The sequence below is a fragment of the Mustela lutreola genome, chromosome 10 (genome assembly GCF_030435805.1).
Source record: "Mustela lutreola isolate mMusLut2 chromosome 10, mMusLut2.pri, whole genome shotgun sequence".
Taxonomy (NCBI): domain Eukaryota; kingdom Metazoa; phylum Chordata; class Mammalia; order Carnivora; family Mustelidae; genus Mustela; species Mustela lutreola.
In genome coordinates, this window is record NC_081299.1 from 97472291 (window position 1) to 97489831 (window position 17541).

General features: G+C 36.9%; 1 protein-coding gene across 5 annotated transcripts in view; it reads left to right on the forward strand.

Annotated features, from left to right (window-relative positions):
* HIPK1 (homeodomain interacting protein kinase 1) overlaps nt 1–17541 on the forward strand; it is a 52378-nt gene that overhangs the window by 10444 nt on the left and 24393 nt on the right. For all 5 annotated transcript variants that reach the window (XM_059138319.1, XM_059138323.1, XM_059138320.1 and 2 more), the window contains 2 exons: nt 434–1511; nt 10395–10518. In XM_059138319.1, coding sequence (XP_058994302.1) covers nt 436–1511; nt 10395–10518 — 1200 coding nt within the window. In that variant the 5' untranslated portion in view covers nt 434–435. The remainder of the gene's footprint in view (nt 1–433; nt 1512–10394; nt 10519–17541) is intronic.

Below are 17541 nucleotides of genomic sequence, written 5' to 3' on the forward strand. Positions count from 1 at the left end.
TGTTGGGGCACCTGGGTGGCTCAGTGGGTTAAGCCTCTGCCTTCGGCTCAGGTCATGGTCCCGGGGGCCTGGGATCGAGTCCCACATGGGGCTCTCTGCTCAGCAGGGAGCCTGCTTCTCCTCATCTCTCTCTCTGTCTGTCTCTCTGCCTATTTGTGATCTCTCTCTCTGTCAAATAAATAAAATCTTTTAAAAAAAAAAAAAAAAATATGACCAACTGTTGCTGAGTCTTGAAGAGTGATTAAGAGTGTGAGATTGACCAAAAAATTGATCCTTCTGTAATAGGAAATGTGTTTTGGAAAATGTATAAAATAAAACCCCAGGCAGGTAGTTATACTTTACTTGTGGTTTTTCTAAACTAAAAGTCTTCTGCTCTGTTAATTGAGGGGTTGTGTAAAATTGAGGGTCTAATTCTTGCTCTCTCTCAACGTAGGTATGGCATCACAGCTGCAGGTGTTTTCCCCCCCATCAGTGTCGTCGAGTGCCTTCTGCAGTGCGAAGAAACTGAAAATAGAGCCCTCTGGCTGGGATGTTTCTGGACAGAGCAGCAACGACAAATATTATACCCACAGCAAAACCCTCCCAGCCACACAAGGGCAAGCCAACTCCTCTCACCAGGTAGCAAATTTCAACATCCCTGCCTACGACCAGGGCCTCCTCCTTCCAGCTCCTGCAGTGGAGCATATTGTTGTAACAGCTGCTGATAGCTCGGCCAGTGCTGCTCCATCAACCTTCCAAAGCAGCCAGACCCTGACTCACAGAAACAACGTTTCTTTGCTTGAGCCATATCAAAAATGTGGATTGAAAAGAAAAAGTGAGGAAGTTGACAGCAACGGTAGCGTGCAAATCATAGAAGAACATCCCCCTCTCATGCTGCAAAACAGGACTGTGGTGGGTGCTGCTGCCACGACCACCACTGTGACCACAAAGAGTAGCAGTTCCAGTGGAGAAGGGGACTACCAGCTGGTCCAGCATGAGATCCTTTGCTCTATGACCAATAGCTATGAAGTGTTGGAGTTCCTAGGCCGGGGAACATTTGGACAGGTGGCTAAGTGCTGGAAGCGGAGCACGAAGGAAATTGTGGCTATTAAAATCTTGAAGAACCACCCCTCCTATGCCAGACAAGGACAGATTGAAGTGAGCATCCTTTCTCGCCTAAGCAGTGAAAATGCTGATGAGTATAATTTTGTTCGTTCTTATGAGTGCTTTCAACATAAGAATCACACCTGCCTTGTGTTTGAGATGCTGGAGCAGAACTTGTATGATTTTCTAAAGCAGAACAAGTTTAGCCCACTGCCACTCAAGTACATCAGACCAATCTTGCAGCAGGTGGCCACAGCCCTGATGAAGCTCAAGAGCCTTGGTCTGATTCACGCTGACCTTAAGCCTGAAAACATAATGCTGGTCGATCCAGTGCGCCAACCCTATCGAGTGAAGGTCATTGACTTTGGTTCTGCTAGTCACGTTTCCAAAGCTGTGTGCTCAACCTACTTACAGTCACGTTACTACAGGCAAGTGGCAAATGCTAAAAAAGCATATCTTAGACTAGAGATCTGTCTCTGTATTTAACATATATTACATAGAGTTACATATAACAAACAATGAGTTTATTTACAGATTCTAAAGTAGAATAGGATAATATGTTTTACTTCATTCCTTGTCTGGCATTCCTATATGTAATATTTTCTTATTTCTGAAGTTATTATTTAACACTAGAAAATCTAATTCAGTCCGATTGTGAAGGTTGTTCCTTGTTGAATTATACTAGCATCTGGTTCCTTCTTTAGTACCATTATACCTAGTTTTCCCATTTTAAAGAGTCTTTAAAAATATAAAGATGTTTACTTACTTGTAATGAATTTGGGCATATGCTGCTACTTTTTTCAAGTTCCTTTCTTGGCAGGTAAGATGCCTTGGGAATAATTCCAGGTTTAACTCTAGCAACATTTCATTCTTTGACATTTTCTTTCTTTTGTAATAGAATTGGATCTGATGATTGCTAAGGGTACTTCCTGTTTTAACATCTCCATAATAGTTCGAACTTAATCAGTTATGACCTTATTTGGTTATCCTAGAATGTCCTTGACCCAAGTGCCTTATACTTTAGTGATTTATATTTCCAGATTGGTGTGTCTAACAAAGCTGCCTTTTTAGTATATAATGATTATTAGGACAGCTCTTAAATGTCGGTATATATAATGTTGTTTGTGCTATAACCAAGAAGATTTACTGAAAGAAAAGGGGTAAGTCTTCTTAAATGAGCTTTTATTTCCTCAGTACCTCATTTATTTATCTATTTGTCTAGTTACAAATTTTAAGGAATTTGATACTTAATTTTAATGATCAATTAAATACAATTGCCCACTCACCCAATCAAGAAGTGAAACAATAAACAAAAAAAATAGGTAATCCAATGTGTTTATCAGGATATATATCAAGAGATAATCTGTCAAATGCCTATATTAACTTTTGAGTAAATAGAAAGTCTGAGCTTAGGGCGCCTGGGTGGCTCAGTGGTTAAGCCGCTGCCTTCGGCTCAGGTCATGATCTCAGGGTCCTGGGATCGAGTCCCGCATCGGGCTCTCTGCTCAGCAGGGAGCCTGCTTCCTCCTCTCTCTCTCTCTGCCTGCCTCTCTACCTACTTGTGATTTCTTGCTGTCAAATAAATAAATAAAGTCTTTAAAAAAAAAAAAAAAGAAAAGAAAGTCTGAGCTTAGAATTTTATGTAGTGTGAAAATAATAGGATATTTTAATCTGTACAAGGCTCAGAAGAGATGCCATCTCTTTACACATCTCTTTACATCTCTTTACACATCTAATTGTGTAAAATCTGCCTAACATGAAGTTTACCATTTTAACGATTTTTAAATGAACCATTCAGTGTCATTAAGGATATTCACCGTGTTGTGTAACTATCACCACTACTAAATTTTATTTATCACCCAAAACAGAAGCTCTGTGACCATTGAGTGTTAACTCCCACCTTTCTTCTACCCTTGGTATCCTCTATTTGACTTTGTGTCTCTATGCATTTGCCTATCTAGATACTGCATGTAAGTGGAATTATACAATATTTGATATTTGTCCCTTTGTGTCTGGTTTATTTCACTTAGCATAATGTTTCCAAGGTTAAGTCATACTATCAAATATATCAGAATTTCATTCCTTTTCATGACTAAATAATATTCTGGTGCATGTATGTATTAGATTTTGTTTACCCATTCTCTTGGGTTTCCAGATTTTTGGCTATTATGAATAATGCTACAAAGAACATTAGCGTTCAAGAGTTTAAGTCCCTGTTTTCCATTCTTTTGGTGGGTATATAGCCAAAAGTAGAATTGCTGGATCATATGGTAATTCTATGTTTAACTTTTTGAGGAACCACCAAACTATTTTCCACTAGTAATGAATAAAGATTCCAGTTTCTCCACCTCCTCATCAACAGCTTTTTTCCCCTTTTTTTCTTTTTTGAAGTTGGGGGGATAATAGCCATTCTTATGTGTATGAAATGGTATTCATGTGGTTTTGATTTACATTTCCCTAATGAGTAATGATGCTGAGAATCTTTTCACTTATTTTTTTATTTTATTTTATTTTATTTTTTAAGGTTTTATTTATTTATTTGACAGAGAGAATGGGAACATAAGTAGGGGGAGTGGGAGAGGGAGAAGCAGGCTTCCTGTGTTGCTGGGAGCCTGATGCAGGGCTTGATCCCAGGACCCTGGGATCATGACCTGAGCTGAAGGCAGACGCTTAATGACTGAGCCACCCAGGTGCCCCGACCATCTTTTCATTTATTGCACATCTGTGTATCTTCGGGGAAATGTCTGTTCAAGTCCTTTGTCCATTTTTGAATTAGATTTTTTTTTTTTTGGTTGAGTTTTAAGAGTTCTTTATATATTCTAAGTATTAATCCCTCTGCAGATAGTTGATTTGCAAATGTATTCTCTCATTCCATTGTGTTACCTATTTACTTTGTCAGTGGTATTTGCACAGAAGTTTTAAATTTTATTGAAGTTCAGTTGGTGTTTTTTGTTGCTTATACTTTTGGTATTCTTTCTAAGAAATCATTGTCAAACTGATGTCATGAAACTTTTTCCCATTTGTTTTCCTGTAAGAGTTCTATAGTTTTTAGCTCTTACTTAAAAGAATGTAAGAATACAGACATAGATAGCTCTTATAGTTGGGTCTTTGGTCTATTTTTAGGTTAACTTTTGTATATGGTGTAAGTTAGGGATTCGGTTTCATTCTTTTGCCTATGAATATTCAGTTTTCCTAGCACCATTTGCTTAAAAGACTATCTTTTCTCTATTGAAAGGTCTTGACATTTGTCATAATTCATTGACCACAAATACAGGGGTTTATTTCTTGGCTCTCTCCTCTCTTCTATTGGTCTGTATGTCTGTCTTTATGCCAGTACCACACTGTCTTGATTACCAGTAGCTTGGTAGTAAGTTTTAAAAATTTAAAATCAAGTTTTGGCTATTTGGAGTCTCTTGAAATTCCATATGAATTTTAGGATGGATTCTTCTATTTTTACAAAAAACATCATTGGTTTTTGAAGGGATTGCACTGAATCTGTAAATCACTTTGGGTAGTAATGACATCATCACAGCATTATGTCTTCCAATCCATTCTTCTCTATTTTTATCTTTTCCTTTTATAGTTTTGTAAAACTCTGATTATTTCTTGAGTGAGATGGAGTAAAGAGATTCCTACGGCCTTGGTTTCTCATTTCATTATGCTCTAGGCAGTTTGGCTATTTTTGCAACTCTCACCTCCATTTAGTTAGTTATTCACGACTTAGAAGATTTAGGTTCTGATTGCTTTTTCTTTTAGTATTCTCCTTTGAGCAATCCCACCACCACCCACTCAGGTATATATACAGAAACACTCTACAGGTGCACTTAAGAGCTCAGTTCTGCATCTCGACTTTGGAGCACTGGGGAGGTAGGAGGAAGGGCACTGCTGAAGGGTGTGGAGGTTGATCAGCTCTTGCTTCTCCATCTCTTCTACAGTCAGTGCCTGCAGGTGTTCTTTAACTCGTAGCCTTATCTGTGGTAACGGAAGCCAATGTTAAGATTGAAAAGCAATTAGAAGTAAGAATTATTTTGTGAAATAATTTTAATGGAATTTTCTCTTAAAGGGTAAAGGAGATTTGAAGGGTAAATAGTTCTGGCTGCTTAGCTTTCTCTAATAACTAACTCATTTGAATAATTTTCAGTGTTAGGTTGCTGGTCTTTGGCCCTTTTCCTATCCTTTTGATATACTTTTTTTTTTTTTTTTTTTTTTAAATTTATTTGAGAGAGAGAGAGCATGAGCTGCAGGGAGAGGGAGAGAGAAGCAGACTCCCTGCTAGGCAGGAAGCCAGATGTGGGGCTGGATCCCAGGATGAAGGCAAATGCTTAACTGACTGAGTCACCCAGGTGCCCCTTGATTAATTTTTTTTAAAGATTTTATTTATTTGAGAGAGGGGGAGAACGCATAGGAAGAGTGAGAAGGAGAAGCAGACTCCCTGCCAAGCAGAGAGCCCAACATGGGGCTCATGGGGCTTGACCTAGGACACTGAGATCATGACATAAGCCAAAGGCAGATGCTTAACTGACTGAGCCACCCAAGCACCCTATCCTTTTGATTTAATTTCAGCTGTCATTTGAGTAATTCGATTATGTTTTGTTTTTATAAGAAATACGATTTTCAGATTTTTAAGTCCACTGGTAATTACTCTTCAACAAGTCATCCTGGCGATTCATTGCATTTAGTTCTCAACTAGAGGAGTAATTGTGACGGGAGCTCAGTTTACCCCTTAAAAACAGGAGTTCTTTCTGCATATTACTGAGTAATTACTGTGCATACTGAAGTTCAGTATCCAGGGCTTAACTGCATTTAGGGTTTTTTTTTCCATTTGAAATTTAACATGAATATGCTCTTATGTCACAGTAATACTTGATAATGAACCTCAGGCCAATGGAATAGCAGCTCAGGCATTCTTTCTTTACCATTAATTTTATCCACAGTGGTCCTCTTTGCGTTGCATTTAGAGTCTGTTAAGTCCTCACCCTGGTGTCTTTTAGAAAACCTCTGTGAAATCTCTTTGGCCAGGGAAGCATCCTGGCTCCAAAGCCAGACTTCCTCTTACCTTCCTTTTTAGTTTACATTGCTTCATCTTCTGATTACATGCCAAAATATTATCGGTTGACATAAATTTTTGCCACCATACTTCTCTTTTGGCCATCGGCTTGGCATTTATGTCTTAGCCAATGGAAATAATATATTTTATTTCCTGGACGCTATAATTGTGTTTGCCGACTACTTCCAAAGAAGTTGCTGTCTTTGGGGCTTGAGTTTAGGCACAAGGGTTTGCCATGTTTACAAGCTTAGTGCTTTTCCATTCTGAACAAATTAACTGGCTTTATTAAAGTTGAGATCACTGTATTTGTTATATATGGAAGGACAAGGGCTAGAGAAGGAAAGCATATTTTCAGTTTAACATAGACAAATAAACAGTTTCACCTAAGCCACAGATGCAGGAAGTTAGGCTTTATGTAATATCTCTGATCTGGTAAGTAAGTTTGATGCCTCTGAGATGGGCAGGAAGAAACAAGAGTGCTCATGACAATGAGCAGGGTTTAATTTGTTCTGTTAAGTGATCCTAACCACAACTTGCTCCATGTTCTAGTGAAATAATGCTTTATGGCTTTGGAGGGATTTTTTAGTTTAAAGAAATTTGAAGTTGGAAAATCAAAAGGCAAGAATTGCTATTTCTGCCACCTGGTTTTAGTCATTACAGCCTGCTTAGTATTTGTTCTTAAAGGATGGGATGTATTTTCAAAGAGGAGACCCACTAAGTCCAAAGTACAGTTAATGCCATTTTCCTACAAAAGTGAATACTGCCAGTTTGGGTTTTTTCCCTCTCTTCCATGTGTTTCTATAGGTCATCTTTTTAAATGTTCAGTTGTTAGAATGTCAGAGCTGGAGTGGGACCTAGAAGAGTAATTAACCTCACTCAGCCTCCCTAACAGATGAAGTATAAGCAGAATTTTAGTGTTGAGAGTTTATGTTGAAGGACTGAGAGATAATGGAAGGCAAGGGGAAAGATGATACAGTAATGAAGATAGCACCAAGAATTATAATCTGAATTCAGAGTTTAAAACATTCAGTCTTTAGAGGTGAGCCTGCTTTAAATGTTCTGTTCAGTAAAAGAAAAGAACCTCAGTCTTTTTGCTTCCTAGAGTTTAGGTGAGACAGTATTTCTAGTTTCTAATGATAGTGAAAATCCCTCACTAGACTGAGCAACCTTATTTTATTTTTACTTTCTTTTTTTTTTCTTTGATACTTAACTTTTTGTATGGTAGATGTGGTAGAGTTACTGTTTTAAGTGAGTTTTTGCTGGAAATCCTTAGCTGCTTTTGTTACTCCGGAAGCAGAGTGAGACCAAATGGAAAAACTGATTCCAGTCAGTCTTTAGGGGATTTTTTTGTCTAATGAGGCTTGGGGGCTGGAATTAATGTTTTTCTTAATTTCCCTGAAACTTTAAGCTTTGGAAGCCTAATAGTTATCACATATTTTTGCTACCTTTCTAAAGAAATAAGTTATTGGGTGGCCTGCCCCTCCCTATGACCTACCTTTGGATTTTAAAATGTCTTCCTGGAATAGTGGGAATGGCAAAAATCAATCTGCTGCTCTTCAACTGATGCTTAGGAATGTTCTAAGCCCAGTTTTTATTTTGGCACAAAGCCATTTGCGTGCTCCCTGCCAGCTATTTTTGGCACTGTCATGAACTTGGAAATTAATGATTCTGCTCACTGAAAGTAAAAATTTTGTCCCCTTTTCAATTTTAGAAAAGCTTTTATGTTTCTGGATACTCTTATGCTCTAGTTTATTAATGCTGTTAAACTTGTGCCATCTTAAAAATATGCTACCGTGATTGGGATTTAATTAAACTCTGAAATTTCATCAGTAATATGTCGCTCTAGCCACCTGCAACAGGAATATCCCTTTCGAAGTTTGTTTCTTTGGCTAACAAAACCACAGTTCACATCATTAGTATAAAAACTGGTGATATTAGTCTTTCCACAGATAACTGTCAAATAGCGAAGTCTTAGCAGGCCTGGATCAGTCTTACGCTGTTCCTGTTCTAGGATCAGGAAAGCCTTTGGATCCTGAGAAGTCCTCTTATTTACCTTATTTTCTAAGGGCTACTTACTTAGAAAATTACTTCGGGGAGGATATTCTTATTTAAGGAAATACCCTTTATACAGCCCCTGCTCAGTCCTCTCTGCCCCAGAGCAGCAGCGTGCACATAATATGTAAAAGTTGGAGAAATCTAGGCACTCCATGAGGGGACACAGTCTGTTAAAGGGCTCCTTGTGGAGACAGATCTGCCAAGGGGTCTGGATTTGGTGTGCCCTTCCTTACAGATTCTAATTCTGTGACTTGTAAGAAGGAAGGAAATTGTCTGGAGATGATGATAAAATGTTTACGAGCTCAGCTCTTAGATTCAGATTGCCTGTGCTCCATCAGTTAGTAATTGTGTGGCCTTGGGTGAGTTACTTAACTTCTCAGTGCCCAGTTTCTTCATCTGTAAAATGGAGGATCCTTTATTACGTAGCATCTAAGATACCATTGATTAGAGGTTGAAACATTTATATACCAATAAGGTAAATGCACTGCCATTAAGCTAAAATACTCATCATTTGCAAGTATTTTCTTGATTTTAGAGATGTTAAAATATGAAAAAAAAAATGCACCTTAGAATTGATGACTTGGAGCACCTGGGTGGCTCATTTGGTTAAGCATCTGACTCTTGATCTCAGGGTTGTGAGTTCAAGCCCCATGCTGGGCTCCATGCAGGGCATGGAATCTACTTAAAAAAAAAAAAAAAAAAAAAAAAAAAAAAAAAAAAAAAAAAAGAATGGTGACTTAACAGTAATAGTATCTATTTTCATCGGATTGTTGTAAGGAGTAAGTGACCACATTTGTAAAGAACTTAGAACAGTGAGTGGCACAGAGTAAGTGCTATATGAGTGTCATCTTTTATTATTATTGATATTAGTAATAACCTGTTATTAGCATCCCCCCTTTAAACCCATTTATCTCATAATTTTAGTCATGGTTTAAAAAATGCCATGTAGGGCGCCTGGGTGGCTCAGTGGGTTAAGCAACTGCCTTCGGCTCAGGTCATGGTCCCAGTGTCCCGGGATTGAGTCCCACATCGGGCTCCCAGCTTCATGGGGAGTCTGCTTCTCCCTCTGACCTTCTCGCCTCTCATGTTCTCTCTCACTGTCTTCTCTCAAATAAATAAATAAAATCTTAAAAAAAAATGCCATGTATACTATCATGCCAAATAGATTTATATAGGTGGATATATACAACTTTTACTTTTTTGGAGACAGTACAATACAACTCTGGGCCCAGATTGCCAGGGTTCAAATCCTAGCCCTTCCACTTATTAACTGTAATTTTGGGCAGATTACTTACTCTGTTTGCCTCAGTTTCCTCTATAAATGGGTAATGATTTTTTTAAAGATTTTATTTATTTATTTGACAGAGAGGGAGATCACAAGTAGGCAGAGAGACAGAGAGAGAGGGGAAGAAGCAGGCTCCCCGCTGAGCAGAGAGCCCAATGTGGGACTCGATCCCAGGACCCTGGGATCATAACCAGAGCCAAAGGCAGAGGCTTAAACCACTGAGCCACCCAGGCACCCAAGTGGGTAATGATTTTATCTTAGATATGTTCATATATATATAAAGCTTTTAGTTTATCTTAGTCTTCTCTTCAAGGCTCCATAGGGTTTGGTTTCTCACTTTGAGCATTAATGGAAGTGAATATTTCTGTAGTGCTTTCAACCATGATATCTCTACAGAAGGCATTTCTGTTACCAAGGGATATTTATTGATCAGGTCACTTAATTTTTTTTCTATAATTAAAAAGGTGCTAAGAATAAAAAGAACAAATTTGTGATCCCTTATCTGTGATTTCAAAATTAAAAAACTTTAAGTTTGGCATAAGCTCATTTATTGGCAAACTGTCTTGAACTAATGTAAGGTGATTTAAGTCTTTATTTAGCCAACTTAGTATGACTGTTCAATTGTTTCATTGTGGAAATACTAATGTGTTTGATTTTGGGGTGCTTTCCTAAACTCCATTGGGATTACTATGCAATATGTAGTTTTGTGTATGGTGATACCTTTCTGAAATTCAAAAAAACATTCAATTCCATAACACATCTGGCCCCAGAAGTTTCAAATGATGGATTTTTATATCAAAGATAGTTTTCAGTTTCTTTAAATCAATATGTACCTTAAGCTGGTACTAAAACAGAGCTTAGTCGACATAGTTAATTTCCCCAAATAATGTTTGTTTTTTAATTTGCTTCTTTTGTTTTTGCTAGAGCCCCTGAAATTATTCTTGGATTACCGTTTTGTGAAGCTATTGATATGTGGTCATTGGGCTGTGTGATAGCTGAGCTGTTCCTGGGATGGCCTCTTTATCCTGGTGCTTCAGAATATGATCAGGTAAGAGTATATATTTGGATGGAAATAGAATGCAAGTATTTACTAGTGAAATAGATTCTAGAGGAAGTACTTACTAGTGAAGTATTTAGATATTAGGGAAAGAGTAGTCCAATTAGAAAGGATTTTTTTTGAAGACTAGAATTTTCTCTACCTGTTTCTGAGTCTGGTATTATGTTTGCAATTCAGAATTTTAAGTTTTTTATTTCATATTACCTTAGATTGGTACTTTTCCGGATCTGTCATGATTTATTAAGACTGGTTGTGGTTAACAAGTGTGTCTTGTGAGTTTTTAAGATAGGAAAATAAAGAAGGATGAGGAATTGGAATTTTAAGAGTGAACTTTGTCTCATTCAGAGCTGTTACTTCCTTTTATACATGACATATGCTGAAATAAGTACTCTCTACATACTGAAACACATTTGGCCCCGAAAGCTGTAATGTATACTGGGTTTCTGTAAAATAGGATTTAGGAGGGAAATCATATGAATTGAAAAGTATTGTTTAGAAGATGATCTGTGTCTCAAAACAGAAGCTTTACAAGATGTCCGAGTTTCCCAAGGAGCTCGTCCTAAGGGAAAAGGTTTTGCCATGGATGTATTACTGTACTATGTATAATTGTATTATTTGCCGTGGATGTATCATATGTATTATGCCATGAATTCTTATTTCTTGTTCTTTAAAAAAAAAAAGGTTTTAATTACTATGCTGTAAGCTCTTTAAGGGCGTAGACTGATTCCACTCGTGTGTCCTCAGCTCCTGACATTATGTCTGACACATAGTAGGTACATGAGGATTATTATTTTTTGTTTTTAAAGAAGTAAATGGTTCTCTGGAATTATTAATAGGAAAAAAGAGTAAAACAGTATTTTTTCCTATTCAACTTAGAATTTTTGATTCCTTGATTCATTTCAGAGCCACCTTCTAAAAATTTGACTCTTTGGGCATGTCTTTGATTGAAACAAAAAATGAGTTGCTCATGTGATAAGTAACTGGTTACTTTGAGCTTTGTAATAATTCTGCTGTATGAGAGAGAAGCCAGCTTTCTTGTTTTACAATGACAAAGTGTGAGGGAGATAAATGATGCAAAAACACAGTTGGTTGAACTAAGCCATTGATTCTCCTTTTTGGGTCTTAGACCCTTATGAGAATCTGATGAAAGATAAGGTGTATGGATATTCTTAGAAAAATTTATGTACAGTATTTTGAGTTCAAATTTAGGGGATTCATGATTCCCAATTAAGAAACCTTGTTCTGAGCAGTTACAGCCCCCCAAGTGCCATTCCTAGGCCAACCTTCAACCTTTGTAAACAGATTGGTACTGTTAATTTTCCTAGGAAATAGAGCCAAATGAAATTAGGTTTAGAAGTTAAGATACAACTGGTTTTTTTTTTTTTTTTTTTTTAAATAAAGAAATGATCTGATAGTTTTGAGAGAATTTTTGCCTAGTGCATAGATGTGAAACTGTGGGTGGTAGGAGGAAGTCGTTTTTCCCATGCTGAATAAATAGGGTACTGCTGTTGTAGAGCAGGATGGGGATGGGTTATCTTGGTGCATCTCTGGTTATACAAAAAGATTTCTGTTGCAGGATTTCTATTCTTATAGTTAAGTTTGTTTAAAACAACTTGTATTGAGATACAATTCATATACCATGTAGTTCAGCCATTTAAAGTGTACAACTCCCTGATTTTTAGCACATTCACAGGGCTGTAAACCATAACTATGGTCAGTTTTAGAACATTTTCATCCCTCTGTAATGGAACCCTATACCTAATTAGTTGTCAATGCCCTTTCCCCTGAACCTCTGCGTCCCCCACCCCGTGGCAACCACTAATCTACTTTCTGTTTCTATAGAGTTGCCTAATGTAGTTGATCATATTTATCACATACCATGGGTGGTTTTCTGAGATGGACTTCTTTTACTTAACATGTTTTTCATCCATGCTGTAGCCTGTTATCAGAACGTCATTACTTTTTATGGCTGAATAATGTTGCATTGTATATATGCATACCACATTTTGTTTGTCCATTCATGTGTTGATGGACATTGAGTTACCATCTTTTGGCTGTTGTGAAAAATGGTGCTATGAACATTGACATATAAGTGTTTAAGTTCCTGTTTTCAATTTTTGGGGCTATATAACTAGAAATAGAATTGTTGGGTCATATGGTAATTTTATGTTTAAACAAACTTTTTCACAGTGGTCACACCATTTTACATTCCTACCAACAGTACACAAGAGTTCAATTTCTCTATATCCTTGCCAACACTAGTTCTTTTCTTTCTTTTAAAAAAAAATAGCAGCCATCCTTATGCATGTGAAGTGATAATCTCATTGTGATTTTGATTTCCATTTCTCTAACAACTAGTGATGTTGAGCATCATTTTATGTGCTTACTAGATATCTATTTATCTTCTTTAGAGAAATCTATTCAGGTGTGCATGAGTGACTCAGTCAGTTGAGCGTCCAACTTTTGATTTTGGCTCAGGTCATGATCTTGAGGTCATTAGATAAAGCCCAAGTCAGGGTCTGTGCTCAGTGAGGAATCTACTTGAGATTCTTTCTCTCCCTCTCCTCTTCCCCCCACTGCACTCAGGAATCTCTCCCCAACAGCACCCTAAAAATCAATCAATCAGTCAATCAATCTTTAGAAAATCTACTCAAGTCCATTGCCCATTTTTTAATTGGGTTGTTTATTATTGAGTTGTAGGAGTTTGTATATATTCTGGGTATTAATCCCTTATCAGATACATAATTTTCAAAAACTCTCCCATTCCTTAGGGTTGCCTTTTCACTGTGTTGATAGCATTGTTTGCACAAAAGTTTTTAATTTTGATGGAGTCCCATTTGTTTGCTTTTCCTTTTGTTGCTTGTACTTTTGGTATCATATCTGAGAAATTATTAACAAATCCAAAGTCATGAAGCTTTTCTCCTATGTTTTCTTCTAAGATTTTATAGTTTTATCTCTTACCTTTAGATCTTTGAGCCATTTTAAGTAGATTTTTCTATATAGAATAAAGCAAGGGTTCAATTTCATTGTTTTGTATGTGGATATTCAGTTTTTCCAACACCATTTTCTGTAAGACTGTTCTTTCCCTACCTCTTTGCATCCCTATCAAAGATCAATTGACCGTAAATACAGTGATTTATTTGTGGACTCCTAAGTTCTGTTCCATTGATCTATACATCTGTGTTTATCCAGTATTACACTGTTAGGATTACTGTAGTTATGTGGTCAGTTTTGAAACTAGGAAGTGTGAGTTTTCTAACTTTTTCTTTTCTATTTTTTTTATTTATTTGACAGAGAGAGAGAGAGAGAGAGATCCCAAGTAGGTAGATAGGCAGGCAGAGAGAGAGGGGGAAAGCAGGCTCCCTGCTGAGCAGAGAGCCCGATGAGGGGCTCAATCCCAGGACCCTGAGATCATGGCCTGAGCAGAAGGCAGAGGTTTAACCCACTGAGCCACCCAGGCGCCCCTAACTTTTTTCTTTTTCAATATTGTTTTGGCTATTCAAGAGACCTTGAGATTCCATGTGAATTTTAGGTTTTTTTTTTTTTAATTTCTACAAAATAATTATTGGTTGTTTTGTTTAAAAAGTAGAGTCCATTAAATCTCTGGGAGGTATCACCATCTTAACAATATTGTCTTCTTTTTTTTTTTTTTTTTAAAGATTTTATTTATTTATTTGACAGAGAGAGATCACAGTAGACAGAGAGGCAGGCAGAGAGAGAGAGAGAGGGAAGCAGGCTCCCTGCTGAGCAGAGAACCCGATGTGGGACTCGATCCCAGGACCCTGAGATCATGACCTGAGCCGAAGGCAGCAGCTTAACCCACTGAGCCACCCAGGTGCCCCACAATATTGTCTTCTGATCCCATAAATGTGACCAGATTTTTTAGGTTTTCTTTAGCAACATTTTGTAATATTCAGAGTACAAGTTTTACATCTCTCTTATTAAATTTATTTCTAAGTATTCTATTTTTTTTTATGTGGTGGTAAATGGAATTGTTTTCTTTATTTTCAGGTTATTCATTGCTAATGTATAGAAATACAGTGAGTTTTGTAATTGATCTTTTATTCTTCAAACTTGTTGAACTCTTTTTCTAGTAGTTTTCTTCCTTTTTTTTTTTTTTTAAGGTTCTTTTACTTTATTATTTTCATTAAGTGATCTGTATTCCCAGTGTGGGGGTTGAATTCATTGGACTTGAACTCATGATAAAGAGTTGCATACTCTACTGACTAGCCATCCTGGTGCCCCTCTAGTAGTTTTTTTTCTCCTCCTCCTCCTTCTTCTTCTTTTTAAATTTGAGAGCAGAGAGAGAGAATGAGAAGGGAGAGGGTCAGAGGGAGAAGCAGACACTTCGCTGAGTAGGGAGCCCAATGTGACCCTCGATGCTGAGACTCTGGGATCATGACTTGAGCCAAAGGCAGTTGCTTAACCAACTGAGCCACCCAGGCGCCCCCCTCAAGTAGCTTTCTGATAGAGCTCTAGTTCTCATTGTTTTAATGGAACCCTTATAATTTTCTAACTATAAAATCAAGTCATCTACAAATAAAAATGGTTTTACATCTTCCTTTCCAGTTTGAATTCCTTTTTTTTCTTGCCTAATTGCTTTGTATTAAAGCAGTAGTAACAGTGTTGAATAGAAGTATAAGAGCAGAAATCCTTGTCTTGTTCCAGATTTTAGGGGGAAAATAATTCAGTATATCAGCTAAAGGTTTTTCATGAATACTACAGCAGATTTTATAGCAGATATTTGTGATTCTTGAAATATTAGTTAATAGCTTCAGATTTGTTGAAAACATTTTGTTTAATATAACAAATGACAATAATGCTTTGTTTGCATAAATGCAGGACTTTTGTTTTTGCTGTTGTAAGCTATGTGAAAAGCAGTATCTGGATGATAGCTTCCCATTCTACTTTCACAGTGAAACCCATTCTGTAATATTAAAATTTTTAAATGTTTTAATTCTTAAAGTGCATCATTATAGAAAAATTAGAAAAGATGCAGTAAACCAAGAGATAAAACTTTTAACCTTTAGTAGTTTCAACCTTCAGAGGTGACCCTTTATGATTTGGCATATTTTGTATTTATTTATGTATATAATTTGTTAATTTTCATCATGTACTTATTGAGTACTTACCTTAGACAGTGGGGATATAGTGCTGCATAAAACATTATACTTGCCCTCATGGAGGCTGTAGTTTGGTGATGGGAAACAGGCACTAAGTAAATAATTAAGTAATACTTTTCTACATAATATATAAATTATATACATAATCTCCAATTATATACATAGATCTCCAGTTTTTTTACAGGATTTCTACAAAACACAAATTGATCATGCTACTTCCTTATTCTTCAGTGGTTTTTAAAATACTTTTGGAATGAAGGCTAAATTCTTAATATGGCCTCTGAGCCCCTACATAGGTTGTCCTTCCCCTTTCTCTCTCCCTCTCTTTGATCTTATACCATTTCTTCTTGCTTTTCGAAAAGTGCTCTAACACTATTGGCATCATTTTAGCACTGGTTAAGAATATGCATCCTTCCAGCAAAGGCCCCTTGTACATACTTTTCTCATAGTCTGGAATGCTTTTGTACCACCCATTCATTTCATCTAGTCAGTGCCTACTCATTTATTAGCTCAAGCATTACTTTCTCAAGGAGCTTTTCCTTACCAGTCCCCAGTCTAGCTTGGGTTCCTTTGCTATGCATTTTTATAGAAGCTTGTTTCTTTTTTTCAGAATGCGAATTCAGTTTGAATATTCAGTTTCTGTCTCCCTCACTTGACTGCAGGGTTTATGAGAGCAGGAACCATATCTATTTTTAAAATCACCAGTGCCTCGCTCAATAAGTACTTCCTAAAAGAATGAATGAATATATGTGCTATATATAGTTCTATTCCACATGATAAACTTAGGGATATAGAGGAGCATATATACTGTATTTGGTCATATTTAAGACACTACTGACTGAAAGATACACCATTTTTTTGTACCTGTAAGAAAGAATGCTGTCAGTTAAACCATGACAGTTATCAGTTGTGAGACATATCTTGATTTCAAAGATGTTAGTGTGAAAAAATATGCCTCTTAGAATCAGTGAAATGTAATTTTTTTTTAAGTGAGATTATTTAATTTGTAATCTTGTTTTTCTACTTGGTATACTGTGAAATATCTTTATGTGTCAAGAATTAAACTTCTGTCATTTATTTATTTTACTTATTTTGAGAGTGTGAGCATGCACATGTGAGTAAGCAGGGTGGGGAGGGGCAGAGGGACAGGAAGAGAGAATCTTCAGCAGGATCTATGCCTAGTGCATCTAGTCCTGACCTAGGACTCGATCTCAAGACCCTGAGATCATGACCTTAGCCAAAATCAAGAGTCTGATGCCTAACTGTCTGAGCCACCCAGTTGCCCTTCTTCTATTGTTTTAAATGTCTGAGTGGTATTTTATTGCACAAATTTTATTTTGGATTTTAAAAAATATTTCACCATTTTTATATGTAAAAGAAGTTCATATTTAAAATATTCTTATATAGGGGGACCTGGGTGGCTCAGTGGGCTAAGCCTCTGCCTTTAGCTCAGGTCATGATCCCAGGATCCTGGGATCAAGCCCTGTATCAGGCTCAGCAGGGAGCCTTTTTCCCTCTCTCTCTCTCTGCCTGCCTCTCTGCCTACTTATGATCTCTGTCTGTCAAATAAATAAATAAAAATAAAATCTTTTTAAAAAAATGTTCTTATCTGCATTAAAAATTTTTTTTTTCTATTTTGTTAATACTATATTGGCTTCCATTATGTAGCTCTCACAGATTCAAGAGTGATATTCTGGTGTTACCTGAAATTGTCTCATGAAAGCAGGCTAGATGTGGCCTACAGGCCATAGTTTGCTAACCTCTGCTTTACACTGTTAAAAAATTGGTGAGGATCCCAAAGAAGTGTGTCTGTATACATTATATCTGTTAGTATATACTGCATTAGAAGTTAAACTGGGTGTACCTGGGTAGCTGTTGGTTAAGCATGGGA